Consider the following 13060-nt stretch of genomic DNA (forward strand, 5'->3'; position numbering starts at 1 on the left):
ATATTGGTTTTCTGTTCCTGTGTTAGTTTGCTAAGGATAATGGCCTCCAGCTCTATCCATGTTCCTGCAAAGGACATGATCTCATTCTTTTTATTTATTTATTTTTTTTGAGATGAAGTCTCGCTCTATCACCCAGGCTGGAGTGCAGTGGCACGATCTTGGCTCACTGCAACCTCCGCCTCCCAGGTTCAAGTGATTCTCCTGCCTCAGCCTCCTGAGTAGCTGGAATTGCAACCTCTGCCTCCCGGGTTCAAATGATTCTCCTGCCTCAGCCTCCTGAGTAGCTGGAATTACAGGCAGGCGCCACCACGCCCAGCTAATTTTTGTGTTTTTAGTAGAGATGGGGTTTCACCATGTTGGTCAGGCTGGTCTCGAACTCCTGACTTCGTGATCTGCCCGCCTCAGCCTCCCAAAGTTCTGAGATTACAGGTGTGAGACACCATGCCTGACCATGATCTCATTCTTTTGCATGGCTGCATAGTATTCCATGGTGTATATGGAATATACATGATAAGTCACTCTCACTTCAGTTGGCTTTCATGAAACACTGTGACAGGCACAATAGGACAAAGTGTCTGTTGGCATCGTTCTCCTCCTACCTCATTGACTGAACTTTGCTGCTTCCACTCCTTTGCATGACTTCCAAATATCAGAGGACCTTGGGGGCACAGCTTGTGCCTCTTCTCTTCTCTACTTATAGGATATTCTCTGCCTAGTGATCTCCACCAGCCTGCGGTATAGATGTACCTGTGTGCTTGTGACTCAAAGATGCACACCTGCAGTCCTGAGCTCTATGCCCAGATGTGGGTTCTCCACTTGGATGTGCAATGGCCATCTCAAACTTAGCATCTCCAGACCAAAAACCCCAAATCTGTTATGTTATTCCCCCAAAGCCCAAATCCATAACTTCCCCTTGACATCTCTCCCCCAAATCCCTCCCTCACTGCACTCTTGCCTTTCCCTCCTCCAACAAGTCAAGCTTTTCCTAACTGCAGGGCCTCTTCAGGAACAGTTTCCTCTGCACAAAACTCTGTTCCCCAGACAGATCCTTTCACCTCCTCTGAGGCTCTGAGGGCCTCCCTTCCCACCTCTGCTTCTCACTCCTTCACATTAGTCTGTTTCATTTCCTTCATTGCACTTATTATCATCTGAAATTATGTGTTGGTTTACTTATTTTCTCTCACACTTGTTTTTTTTTTTGACAGAGATTTGCTCTGTCGCCCATGCTGGAGTGCAATGGCACAATTTCAGCTCACTGAAACCTCCGCCTTCCAGGTTCAAGCTATTCTCCTGCCTCAGCCTCCTGAGTAGCTGGGACTACAGGTGCCAGCCACCACACTTGGCTAATTTTTTTGTATTTTTAGTAGAGATGGGGTTTCACCATGTTGGCCAGCAACTGTGCCCCGCCTCACACTTGATTTTTAATCTCCATGAGAGCAAGCACTAGGTCTTGCCTGGGCCTTTATCCACAGCAGTGAGCATAGCACCTGGCACAGAGGTAGTTCTGAACATTAATTATTGAATGAAATAAAATAATGAATGTAGGCCAGGCGCGGTGGCTCACGCCTGTAATCCCAGCACTTTGGGAGGCCGAGGCAGGCGGATCATGAGGTCAAGAGATCAAGATCATCCTGGCCTACATGGTGGAACCCCGTCTCTACTAAAATACAAAAATTAGCTGGGCGTGGTGGCGCGCGCCTGTAGTCTCAGCTACTGGGAAGGCTGAGGTAGGAGAATCGCTTGAACCCAGGAGGAGGAGGTTGCAGTGAGCCGACATCGCGCTGCTGTACTCCAGTCTGGCGACAGAGCGAGCCTCTGTCTCAAAAATAAATAAATAAATAATTTTTAAAAATAATGAACGCAGGCACAAGAAGAGTTGTGGGAAATGGGGTGATATTTCTGCATAGACTTCTAAGGCTAAGAAGGAAAACAAACAGACGTGGTGGGCACAAATCTACCCCCACCCCAACTGGGTCCCAACTCTGGGCTCTCTGGCCTGGCGCCGTCACTGAAAGGCCCCGTTCCCCAAACCTCAGGGTATTCTTAGTCCCTCCTGTTCCCAGCGCTGTCAATCCCCCGCCCACCCCCACCTTAGTTGCATGTTCCAGCCTCTCCGCCCCGCCCCTCCCCGCCCTGAAACGGATGTGATTTTTAGAGGAGTCCACTGGGCTTGGAGTCAGTGGCAATAACCAGGGGCAATAACCAGGCGTGTCCCAGCGGGGAGCCCAGCTCTGCAGCCCTGTGCGCAGTAGAGAGCTGGACTTAGGCTGGCAGCATGGCCGAGTTCAGGGTCAGGGTGTCCACCGGGGAAGCCTTCGGGGCTGGCACATGGGACAAAGTGTCTGTCAGCATCGTGGGGACCCGGGGAGAGAGCCCCCCACTGCCCCTGGACAATCTCGGCAAGGAGTTCACTGCGGGCGCTGTGAGTGCGCGGGAGTGGGTAGGGGTGGAGGTGAAGGGGGCGAGCAGGAGGGTCCGGCCTGACGCAAACTTAACCTCCCCTCAGGAGGAGGACTTCCAGGTGACGCTCCCGGAGGACGTAGGCCAAGTGCTGCTGCTGCGCGTGCACAAGGCGCCCCCAGCACTGCCCCTACTGGGGCCCCTGGCCCCGGATGCCTGGTTCTGCCGCTGGTTTCAGCTGACACCGCCGCGGGGCGGCCACCTCCTCTTCCCCTGCTACCAGTGGCTGGAGGGGGCAGGGAGCCTGGTGCTGCAGAACGGGACAGGTGAGGGGCTGGCCGGGCTGGGGCTGCAGGGGGAGCACAGGAAGGGGTAGGGGACTGGGGGTTGGGGAGAAGAGCAGGTGAAATGGAGAGGTGAGCTGGTGTGGCCACAGAGTAGCGGGCAGAGGAGAGGGACGGCGGGGCCTTGGGGAGGGGGAGGTGGCAGCCTGGTGTAGGAGAAACTGTACTTATGGGAGGAGGGGACCTAGTAGAGGGTAGCAATCGTGGAGACTGTGTGGCTGGTGGTAGTGATGGTGAGTTTCTCTCCCCGCCCCAACCTACACCCCTTCTCCCACAGCCAAGGTGTCCCAGGCAGACCACCACCCTGTGCTCCAGCAACAGCGCCAGGAGGAGCTTCAGGCCCGGCAGGGGATGTACCAGTGAGGAGGGGGTTACTGATGGGGGAGGGTGTGCCCAAAGGATGAGGGGCAGCTTGAGTGTCCTGGTCATGACAGAGATTAAAAGCCCCTGCCTCCACCTCTCCTATCAAAGCTGCTCCTGGGATCAGCAGCATCTACAGGAACGTATTAGAAATGCAAATTCTCAGGCCACCTCCAACCTACTAGGTCACTGAGGGTGGAGAGCGGGAATTTTTGTTTTGACAAGCCTTCTAGATGACTCTGGTGGCCACTGATGTTTGAAAAACACTGCTCTAGGGCCAGGTGCCATGGTGGCTCACACCTGTAATCTCAGCACTTTGGGAGGCCAAGGGAGGCGGATCACCGGAGGTCGGGAGTTCGAGACCAGCCTGGCCAACAGGGCGAAACCCCATCTCTACTAAAAATACAAAAATCAGCTGGGCGGGGTGGTGGGCTACGTGGGAAGTAATCTCGCTACGTGGGAAGCTGAGGCAGAAGAATAGCTTGAACCCGGGTGATGGAGGTTGCAGTGAGCCGATCACACCATTGCACTCCAGCATGGGCGACAGAGCAAAACTCCATCTCAAAAAAAAAAAAAAAAAAAGAAAGGAAGGAAGGAAAGAGAGAAAGAGAGAAAGAGAAAGAAAGAAAGAAAGAAAGAAAGAAAGAAAGAAAGAAAAGAAAGAAAGAAAGAAAGTGCTTTAAATGCCTTACCTTTGCTGGTGTCTTCCTTGCCCTGGGACTTTTTCATGCATCGGCTTGTTGTATCCTCCCAGAAATCTGAGTAGAGCCAGAAACACGCCCCTCAAGCCCCAGGAAACTCACCCTCCAGGGCTAGCAAGGGGTGAGATGGGGGCTCTCTCTGTGCTCTGGGCTCAGCATTGGAGGTCACAGGGGAAAACTGGGACTTGGAGATAGCAGAGGAGTTGGGGCCGCTAGTGAGGATTCCCTTGGCACAAAGCCAGGAACTGCATTCAGGAGCAGATTTTCAAAAGATCTTGATCCAGCCAGCTCATCTGCTATCTAAAGCCTGGGCTGCAGGCTTTTGCTCCTGGTCTCTGGGATCAGAGCAGCCACAGGCTCATTTCGTTCCTGGTAATTCTCCATGTGTCATGAATTCCACCCCTAAGGAAGCCATTGCACCAAATCTGGCAGCAACAGCCCCAAGAAAGGGAATAGACATTGAGGTCTACTGTGTCCATGGAGACCCAGGGTCAGCCTAGGCCCTGCCAAAACGAGCTGTGAGATCTTAGACCAATTTTTTCATCTCTTCAGTTCTTATTTTCTTCTGTAAAAGAAACTAAGAATACCAATCTCGTTTGGGTTAGGAGGAACAAATGAGAAAATGGTTAAGAATGTAGGTGGTCAGCTGCTAAGTCTTGCACAAATGTGTGCTCTTGCTGTTGTTCCTGTCTTTCAGTTAACGCTGTTCCAACACTCTAGGCTCTTATAAGAGGTACAGTGAGGTCTCAGATCCATTGCAACAGCATTGCCTGGGAGCCTGTTAGAAATCAGAATCTGCATTTAACCAAGATCTCTATGTGAGAGGGATTCAAGTCTGAGAGGAAGGGTTTGGCCACCACCTGGTGGCAGTGTACTTTAATTGCAAATTTTTCTTTGAAGTTGAAAGCTCAAACCCAAAAGCAAGTTTTGAATGAATCAAAGAACGAATGAGTGAGAGCATGATTGGCTAGGGGTCATCAAGTTTGCAGATACATGAATTTACCATTTCCCTGGAAGGTCTTTGGCTGTGTTGCTTGTTTGAGAATAGAATTTAGAGATGCCTCAGGCGGCTCCCCCTAAACTATGAAGGCTGAAGTGCCTCTCTATGGGACACCTACCAAAGGCAACTTAAATCTTCTGTGCAGCCCCTGTCCTAGGATAGTCTCGCCTCTACAAGATGCCTCTGTGTTAGTCGGGACTTCTATAGTTGCAAGAACAAAAGCTAACTCCAACTAGCAGGCAGAAAAAAAGTTTGTCGGCCAGACACAGAGGCACTTACAGAAACACAGGCAGGAATTGTCCACCCAGTGGAAAATGGCCATAACTAACAGTCTGTGTTTACTGCTATAATCTACATATCCAGAGAGAGACCACCTCTCTGGCTCAGCCCCAATGGCAAATTCCCTGGAAAGGACTCTGATTGGCCCAGCTCTAGTCAGGTGCTCAACTCTGGACCAATCACCCTTGACCAGGGGAGCCATCTCACTGTGGGAAAATGGCAGCTCCCTTGCAGCCTCCTTGGGTGGAATGGAAGGGCAGATCCCAGGAGGGCCCTCTTGGCTGAAAGGGTCTGGCTCTGACCAGGCCCCCCCAAGGGGACTGCCACTCCATCTGCCCTAGCGAAGAGGCTCCTTGAGGCCTCTTGCTGACCACCTTCCCTCTCTACCCTCCAGGTGGAAGGCTTACAACCCAGGCTGGCCTCACTGCCTGGATGAAAAGACAGTGGAAGACTTGGACCTCAATATCAAATACTCCACAGCCAAGAATGCCAACTTTTATCTACAGGCTGGCTCTGCGTGAGGATGCCCACCCTTCCCTGCCCCTGGGCCTCAGATGCCCTATGACCCCTGCCTTCTGCCCTCCGCTAGTCAGTTCCCCCACCCTCAGTGATATGAGTCACATAGTCCTACCCAGGAAACAGCCTCCTACCCACTACCAATCCCACAGAGCAATAGCTACCTTAGGGGTGGTGACTACCTTGGGCCCGGAGGCTGGTTCAGGATCCCAAGAGGCATAAGGCTGGCTGACAGGGAAGGGTCTCCCAGGGCCTCCTCCCCACTCCCCACCACTCACATCCCCTGGCAGTTTTGCAGAGATGAAAATCAAGGGGTTGCTGGACCGTAAGGGGCTCTGGAGGAGTCTGAACGAGATGAAAAGGATCTTCAACTTCCGGAGGACCCCAGGAGCTGGTGAGGAGCTTGGGCCAGGGATCCTGACCTCTTTCTTGGGGCATCAACTCCTGTGGCTGCCCAGAGTCTCAGAAAGCCAAGCACCAATTTGCTATGTAACCCTGAGCAGGCCCTTGCTAGACCTTACTTTTCCCCACAGAGACAAAAGAGAATATGGACGGAGGGGATCCCTGACCTTCTAACGCCTTCTAATCCAACAGACATTTGTTGAGCTGCTACATATCAGACACCGGGTTAGGGGCTACATGGTTCTTCACGGGGCTCACAGTTGAGCAGGCCAGTTGGTGTTAATTAGACTCAAAATCAAATAATTCATTTCACTGTGAAACATGCTCATTGGATCCAGTGAGTGTGTAAAGGGGGCACCTGTCATACCCTGGAGAGGGCCCCAGGAAAGCTGTCCCGAGGGGGTGAACTATGCTGAGACCTCGAAGTTCAGTAGGCCTTAGCAGTGCCAAGGATGGGCCTTGGGGGCAGAGAGCAGTTCGGGGAACAGTGAGTGTGAAGGCCCTGAAGAGAAAAGGATCAGCCACCTTTGGAGGAAAGAAAACACCACTGTGGTCAAAGTGTAATGAGCAAGAGAAGGAGGGCGAGAGAAGGAGCAGGAAGGTGCACAGGGGTCGCACAGGACTGTGTCGGCCATGGCAGGACTTCCTCGGCCCAGTGCTTGACTGGTTGCCAACAGGGGAATAATGTGGTCACTGTGCACTGCTAGGGGGGCAAGAGACTATGAGAACCTGCTATGAGGCTCTGGCCGTGGTCACCAGAGGATGGTGGCCTCAGCAAGGCAGTGGCAATGCAATGGAGAGGATGGGTGGACCGAGAGGTACTCAGGATGGAGAATCAATGGGATTTGACATGTGGGGGATACTGCCAAGAGAGGTCCCCAGGCTCCGGCTGGGCGTGGTGCTCACACCTGTAATCCCAGCACTTTGGAAGGCCAAGGTAGGTGGATTGCATGAGGTCAGGAGTTTGAGACCAGGCTGGCCAACATGGCAAAATCCCATCTCTACTAAAAATACAAAACTTAGCCAGGTGTGGTGGCATGGGCCTGTAGTCCCAGCTACTCAGGAGGCTGAGGCCTGAGAATTGCTTAAGCCTGGGAGATGGAGGTTGCACTGAGCCAAGATAGCCCCACTGCATTCCAGCCCAGGCAAGACAGTCAGACCCTGTAAAGAGAGGAAGGGGGGGGGGGGGGGGAGAGAGGGAGGAAGGAAGGAAGGGAAAGGAAAGGAAAAAGGAAAAGGAGGAAGCTGAGGCAGACAGATCGCTTGAGCCCAGGAGTTCGACACCAGTCTGAGCAACATAGAGAAACCCTGTCTCTACCAAAAATACAAAAATTAGCCAGGCATGCTGGCATGTGCCTGTAATCCCAGCTACTTGGGACGCTGAGGCAAAAGGATCGGTTGAACCCAGGAGGCAGAGGTTGCAGTGAGCTGAGGTCGCGTCACTGGACTCCAGCCTGGGCAACACAGCGACACAGCCTGTCTCAAAAAAAAAAAAAAAGGCGGGGGAAAGAAAAGAAAAAGAAAGGGTCCCCAGTCTCCTCTGTAGGCAACTGGGTGGGGGATGGAGCTGCCATTTCCCAAATATCAGGCAATGGGACTGACCTGAGCTGTAGGAATAATATGTATTTGGTCTCCAACATGTTGCATTTGAGGCTAGTGAGTTATTCAGGGCGAGTGTCAGGCAGACACTGGGATGGATGGGCTGGGGACTATGATTTGCTATTGGATGAAGAGGCAGTGACTGAAGACAAGGGGCAGGGGAGGTAACCCTGAGGACCCACTGTGAACATTAGGCAGAGGCCTGTGGGAGCTGGAGTGACCCCGTCCCCGTGTCCCCCGCCCCCTGCAGAGCATGCATTTGAGTGACCCTGTCCCTGTGTCCCCCACCCCCTGCAGAGCATGCATTTGAGTGACCCTGTCCCCGTGTCCCCCACCCCCTGCAGAGCATGCATTTGAGTGACCCTGTCCCTGTGTCCCCCACCCCCTGCAGAGCATGCATTTGAGTGACCCTGTCCCCGTGTCCCCCACCCCCTGCAGAGCACGCATTTGAGCACTGGCAGGAGGATGCCTTCTTCGCCTCCCAGTTCCTGAATGGTCTCAACCCTGTCCTGATCCGCCGCTGTCACTACCTCCCAAAGAACTTCCCCGTCACTGATGCCATGGTGGCCTCAGTGTTGGGTCCTGGGACCAGCCTGCAGGCTGAGCTAGAGGTGAGGGGTGCAGGGATCTGGGCTCTGCACAGTCCCATCTCAGTGCCTTCGCACCCATCCCCTACTGGAGACAGAGGGGCACACTCACATTTGTTAGGGACCTACCGCGTGCTGCGTGCCGAGCACACCCTCCTGAAACACACTCCTCTCCCAGCCCTGAATCCTCTCCCTTCTACCACTGCACCCCCTTCATTTAGAAAACCAGGTGGTAGCCCCAGCTCTCCTTTCTTCTGCAGAAGGGCTCCCTGTTCTTGGTGGATCACGGCATCCTCTCTGGCATCCAGACCAATGTCATTAATGGGAAGCCTCAGTTCTCTGCGGCCCCAATGACCCTGCTATACCAGAGCCCAGGCTGCGGGCCGCTGCTGCCTCTCGCCATCCAGGTCTGCAGTCAGGCAGGGGCAGGGCAGCGGGGAGGAGGGTCAGGAGAATGGTTGGCAGACACTCATGGCTGCCTCTCTCCCCACCTGCCTCCCCCCAGCTCAGCCAGACCCCTGGCCCCAACAGCCCCATCTTTCTGCCCACTGACGACAAGTGGGACTGGTTACTGGCCAAAACCTGGGTGCGCAATGCCGAGTTCTCCTTCCATGAGGCCCTCACGCACCTGCTGCACTCACACCTGCTGCCTGAGGTCTTCACCCTGGCTACCCTGCGCCAGCTGCCCCACTGCCACCCTCTCTTCAAGGTCAGTGGCTTGACAACGTGGCCCAGCCTGTGCCCATGCCTCTGTACCTCTTCTAAGCAGCCTTTCCTCACATGGCCCTATCCATGCAAGCTGGGATGCAGAGCCCCAGTCCGCTTCAGCAGCATCTCCTGGCACAACTCCCCTGGGAGCCTGCTCTCCAGCAGGCCCTGAGTAAGATAAATGCGGTACCCCGGAGAAGCTCCCTTCTTAAGGGAGATCAGACAGCATTAACAGCCATCATAGAAGCCCAAATCTTAAGAAGGGGAAGGACCTGAGGCTGGCAGGTGCCAAAGTGTGAACATGGCTTTGAGAGACCGACAAGTTTTCTGCAGATACTTCTGGGGTGGGGGAGGGCTGGGTGGGAGGCCCCTGTGCTCTAGGGTGGGTTCTGTAGGCTTCCTAGACCCTGCTAGCTTTCAGACGGCATGGATTCGAGGCATCTCCTCTGTGAAGGGCAGGATGGCTCCCTCCCAGGGTCCACCCACAGCCGCCGCTCAGATTCTCTGATCCTTCTAGACGTCTCCTGGGTCCTGGATGCGGGCCCTACTCTGTGCTCTTCCATCCTAGCTGGTTATTTCTGACTATCTGCAGCTTCTGGGGCCTGGCGCTCAGAAGTGGGCTCTGGTGGACGGCTCCACATTGCCAGGCCCACAGGCCCTGGTTTTCCTAGTGCCTTCCCTGCCTAGGGACTAGGAAATCACAGGATGCCAGAGCCGGAAGACACAGGGCTCAGCCACATCAGCACCCACATTTGACAAAATAACCTGAGGCTCAGGGAGAGGAAGGAGCACGCCTGAGCTCCCAGAACAAGCTGCTGGTGGAGCCCAGCAGGAACTCCAGGGCTCAGATCCCTGTCCCAGGCTGCCTCCTCTCATTCCTGTTGCTTCTTTCCAAGTGACTTGCAGGACTGGTGCCTTTGTGGGGGAAGGTCTGGGGTCAGAAAGACCCGGGCCTCCCCCAGCTCTGCCGTTTTCCTGCCGTGCAGCTGCTGATCCCGCACACCCGATACACCCTGCACATCAATACGCTTGCCCGGGAGCTGCTTATCGTGCCGGGGCAGGTGGTAGACAGGGTGAGAGCTGTGTTGGGGAGGGAGTGGGCAGGCCACTCCTTCAATGTGAGAAATTTGAGGTCCTGGGGTAGGAGTGGCCCGTCTCCCCGACACCAGTGCTACCTCCTGCTTTCTGGAGCAAGGTCTGTAGGACCCAAGAGTCCTGTCTCTCAGTCCACAGGCATCGGCATTGAAGGCTTCTCTGAGCTGATACAGAGGAACATGAAGCAGCTGAACTATTCTCTCCTGTGTCTGCCTGAGGATATCCGGACCCGAGGAGTTGAAGACATCCCAGGCTACTACTACCGTGATGATGGGATGCAGATCTGGGGTGCAGTGGAACGGTGAGGGGCCGTCCCTGGGGAGCCGAGGGTTGGTTGGCGACGCGAGAAGACAGGAAAGGAGACTGAGGCCCCAGGGAGGCTCACGTTGAGGAGGAGGGCCAGACATTCATGACGCTAAGCAGAGGCATTCCTCAGAGCGGGTCGGGGTTGGAGGCTGGACCTGAACCTGGATGCATTGCAGCTTTGTCTCTGAAATCATCGGTATCTACTACCCAAGTGATGAGACTGTCCAAGATGACAGAGAGCTCCAGGCCTGGGTCAGAGAGATCTTCTCCAAGGGCTTCCTAAACCAGGAGAGCTCAGGTACAGGGACCTCAGCCCTCAGGCTGAGTGAGCCCGTCCCCATGTCCCCCACCCCCTGCAGAGCGCGCATTTGAGTGACCGCATCCCCGTGCCCCCCACCCTCAAGGCTCACCCTCAAGCCTCCGCAGCAGGGTCCTCAAGTCCCTGGAAGCCCCATCCCAGCCTAGCTCTCCTTGCAGGTATACCCTCCTCACTGGAGACCCGGGAAGCCCTGGTGCGGTATGTCACCATGGTGATATTCACCTGCTCAGCCAAGCATGCGGCTGTCAGTGCAGGGCAGGTGAGGAAAGGCCAGCGCCCGGGGTGGCAGGCTGGAGGTGACCCAGCTCCTCAGCCTCATTCTGCCCTCTCGGCTTTCAGTTTGACTCCTGTGCTTGGATGCCCAACCTGCCACCCAGCATGCAGCTGCCACCACCCACCTCCAAAGGCCTGGCAACACGCGAGGGCTTCATAGCCACCCTCCCGCCCGTCAATGCCACATGTGATGTCATCCTGGCTCTCTGGTTGCTGAGCAAGGAGCCTGGAGACCGAGTGAGTGTGGGGCTGGGAGGCAGGCTGGGCCAAATTGGGGTAAGAGAGGGTGTGATGTTTACCCTGCTGGCCCACACCCAACCCTGCCATCAGGTAGTGGGTCGCTTTGCCCCACTGACCCTCCAATGGGACACATGAGCCTTGGACATTTCACAGTGAAGGTCAAATGGCCAAATGCGATGATGCAGAGCCACTCTCAGTAGCAAGGGGAACATGTAGTTATGCTCCTTGGAAATTCCGAATTGAGCTTTCATTCCCCAAAAGCTTCCTGCAGATAAGCTTTACGTGGATATCTGTTTAAGAGGAGGGACATGGATCGGGCCCCATCGAGGGCTACTTCAGGTCCCACGCTTGGGGGCTAGGGCCAGAGCTGGCTAAGGTAAGTCGCAGCTGCTCAGATAGTGGGGACCGGGAGTCTGGGATGCAGGACCTCAGCAGCCACCTCACCCAACCCTGTGGTGGGTCCTCAGAGGCCCCTGGGCACCTATCCGGATGAGCACTTCACAGAAGAGGCCCCTCGGCGGAGCATCGCCGCCTTCCAGAGCCGCCTGGCCCAGATCTCGAGGGTCATTCAGGAGCGGAACCGGGGCCTGGTGCTGCCCTACACCTACCTAGACCCTCCCCTCATCGAGAACAGCGTCTCCATCTAAATCCCAGGGGAACACAGGCCCAGATGATATCCCTTTGACCACATCGCTCTAGGATAGCTGGCACCCAGAGAAAAGGACTCCTCAGAAAAAACAGGCCCCAATGTGCCTCTCCTGGGACAACCAGACTCTGTGTAACTCACCCCCACCACCATACACACACACAAAAACAGAAACAAAATCAAAACAGAGAAAGCAACAAACCCACCAAGAACAGAGTCTCAGGACAGAACCACTGAGCCTTTTGGAGGCTCCAAGCCTCAAAGTGCCTGCAGAGCCCACCTTGAGGGTTTTGCTAGTTGGTTTTGTTTTGCATTTTATAGCCATGGGGGGAAGCACATAATCCTGCCCCGGGGCCCACTAGCCTCCACTGATTGGACCTTATGGTCACCCAACTCAAGGACAACCACCAAGAAGTGGCTGCCAAAGAGACTGGGCACAGTGGCTCATGCCCGTAATCCCAGCACTTTGGGAGATGGAGGCGGGAGAATCATTTGAGGTCAGAAGTTCAAGTCCAGCCTGGACAACATAGCGAGACTCCACCTCTACCAAAAAATAAAAATTAAAAAACAAATTGGGCCTGGTGGTGTGTGGCTGTGGTCCTAACTACTCGAGAAGCTGAGGTGGGAGGACTGCTTGAGCCCAGGAGTTTGAGGCTGCAGTGAGTTATGATTGTACCACGGCACTCCAGCCCAGGTAACAGAGCAAGACCCCGTTTCTATTAAAAAAACAAAAAAAAAAAAACAAGGCCAGGCTCAGTGGCTCACACCTGTAATCCCAGCACCTTGGGAGGTCAAGGTGGGCAGATCACCTGAGGTCAGGAGTTCAAGACCAGCCTGGCCAATGTGGTGAAACCCCGTTTCTACCCAAAATACAAAAATTAGCTAGGCGTGGTGGCACACACCTGTAATCACAGCAACTTGGAAGGCTGAGATAGGAGAACCACTTGAACCTGGGAGGCAGAGGTTGCAGTGAGCCCAGATCATGCCCACCGCACTCCAGCTTGGGTGACAGAGTGAGACTCCGTCTCAGAAAAACAAAAATGAAAATAAATGCCCAAGAGGTTGATTGTGACCTACTGTCTCAGCTTTAAAATGAACAAAACACTGAAAAAGGGTCACTGGGAGCCAGGCAGAATGAGGACACACTGCCCAGTCGGCACAGGCAGTGCCTATGATACTTTCTTAAAAACGTCCCCTAAAGTTAAAGACTTGTACGTTATAAGGCAGGTTTCGTTTCCAGAGAATCAGAAAACATTATCGTATCTCTAATCATACTTTGCTGCTA

The 13060-nt window shown here is 54.3% G+C and overlaps 1 protein-coding gene across 1 annotated transcript; it reads left to right on the top strand.

The window, feature by feature from the left end:
• The first annotated feature begins 2202 nt into the window (after positions 1–2202).
• ALOX15B (arachidonate 15-lipoxygenase type B) lies at positions 2203–12347 on the top strand. The gene is made up of 14 exons (XM_002826992.4): positions 2203–2422; positions 2507–2726; positions 3022–3103; positions 5479–5601; positions 5891–5994; positions 8040–8212; positions 8449–8595; positions 8694–8897; positions 9883–9969; positions 10123–10292; positions 10474–10595; positions 10775–10875; positions 10956–11126; positions 11597–12347. The coding sequence occupies exons 1-14, from the start codon at positions 2276–2278 to the stop codon at positions 11774–11776; spliced, it is 2031 nt and encodes a 676-aa protein (XP_002827038.3). The 5' UTR covers positions 2203–2275; the 3' UTR covers positions 11777–12347.
• The last annotated feature ends 713 nt before the right edge of the window (positions 12348–13060 follow it).

Source organism: Pongo abelii, chromosome 19, assembly GCF_028885655.2.
Source record: "Pongo abelii isolate AG06213 chromosome 19, NHGRI_mPonAbe1-v2.0_pri, whole genome shotgun sequence".
Taxonomy (NCBI): Eukaryota; Metazoa; Chordata; class Mammalia; order Primates; family Hominidae; genus Pongo; species Pongo abelii.

Excerpts from the sequence above, each read along its gene's own strand:
- ALOX15B (XM_002826992.4), top strand. The coding sequence starts at position 2,276 with ATGGCCGAGTTCAGGGTCAGGGTGTCCACCGGGGAAGCCTTCGGGGCT. Across the intron at positions 3,104-5,478 it reads GCCCGGCAGGGGATGTACCA|GTGGAAGGCTTACAACCCAG; the intron begins GTGAGGAGGGGG and ends TCTACCCTCCAG. Across the intron at positions 9,970-10,122 it reads CGGGGCAGGTGGTAGACAGG|TCCACAGGCATCGGCATTGA; the intron begins GTGAGAGCTGTG and ends CCTGTCTCTCAG.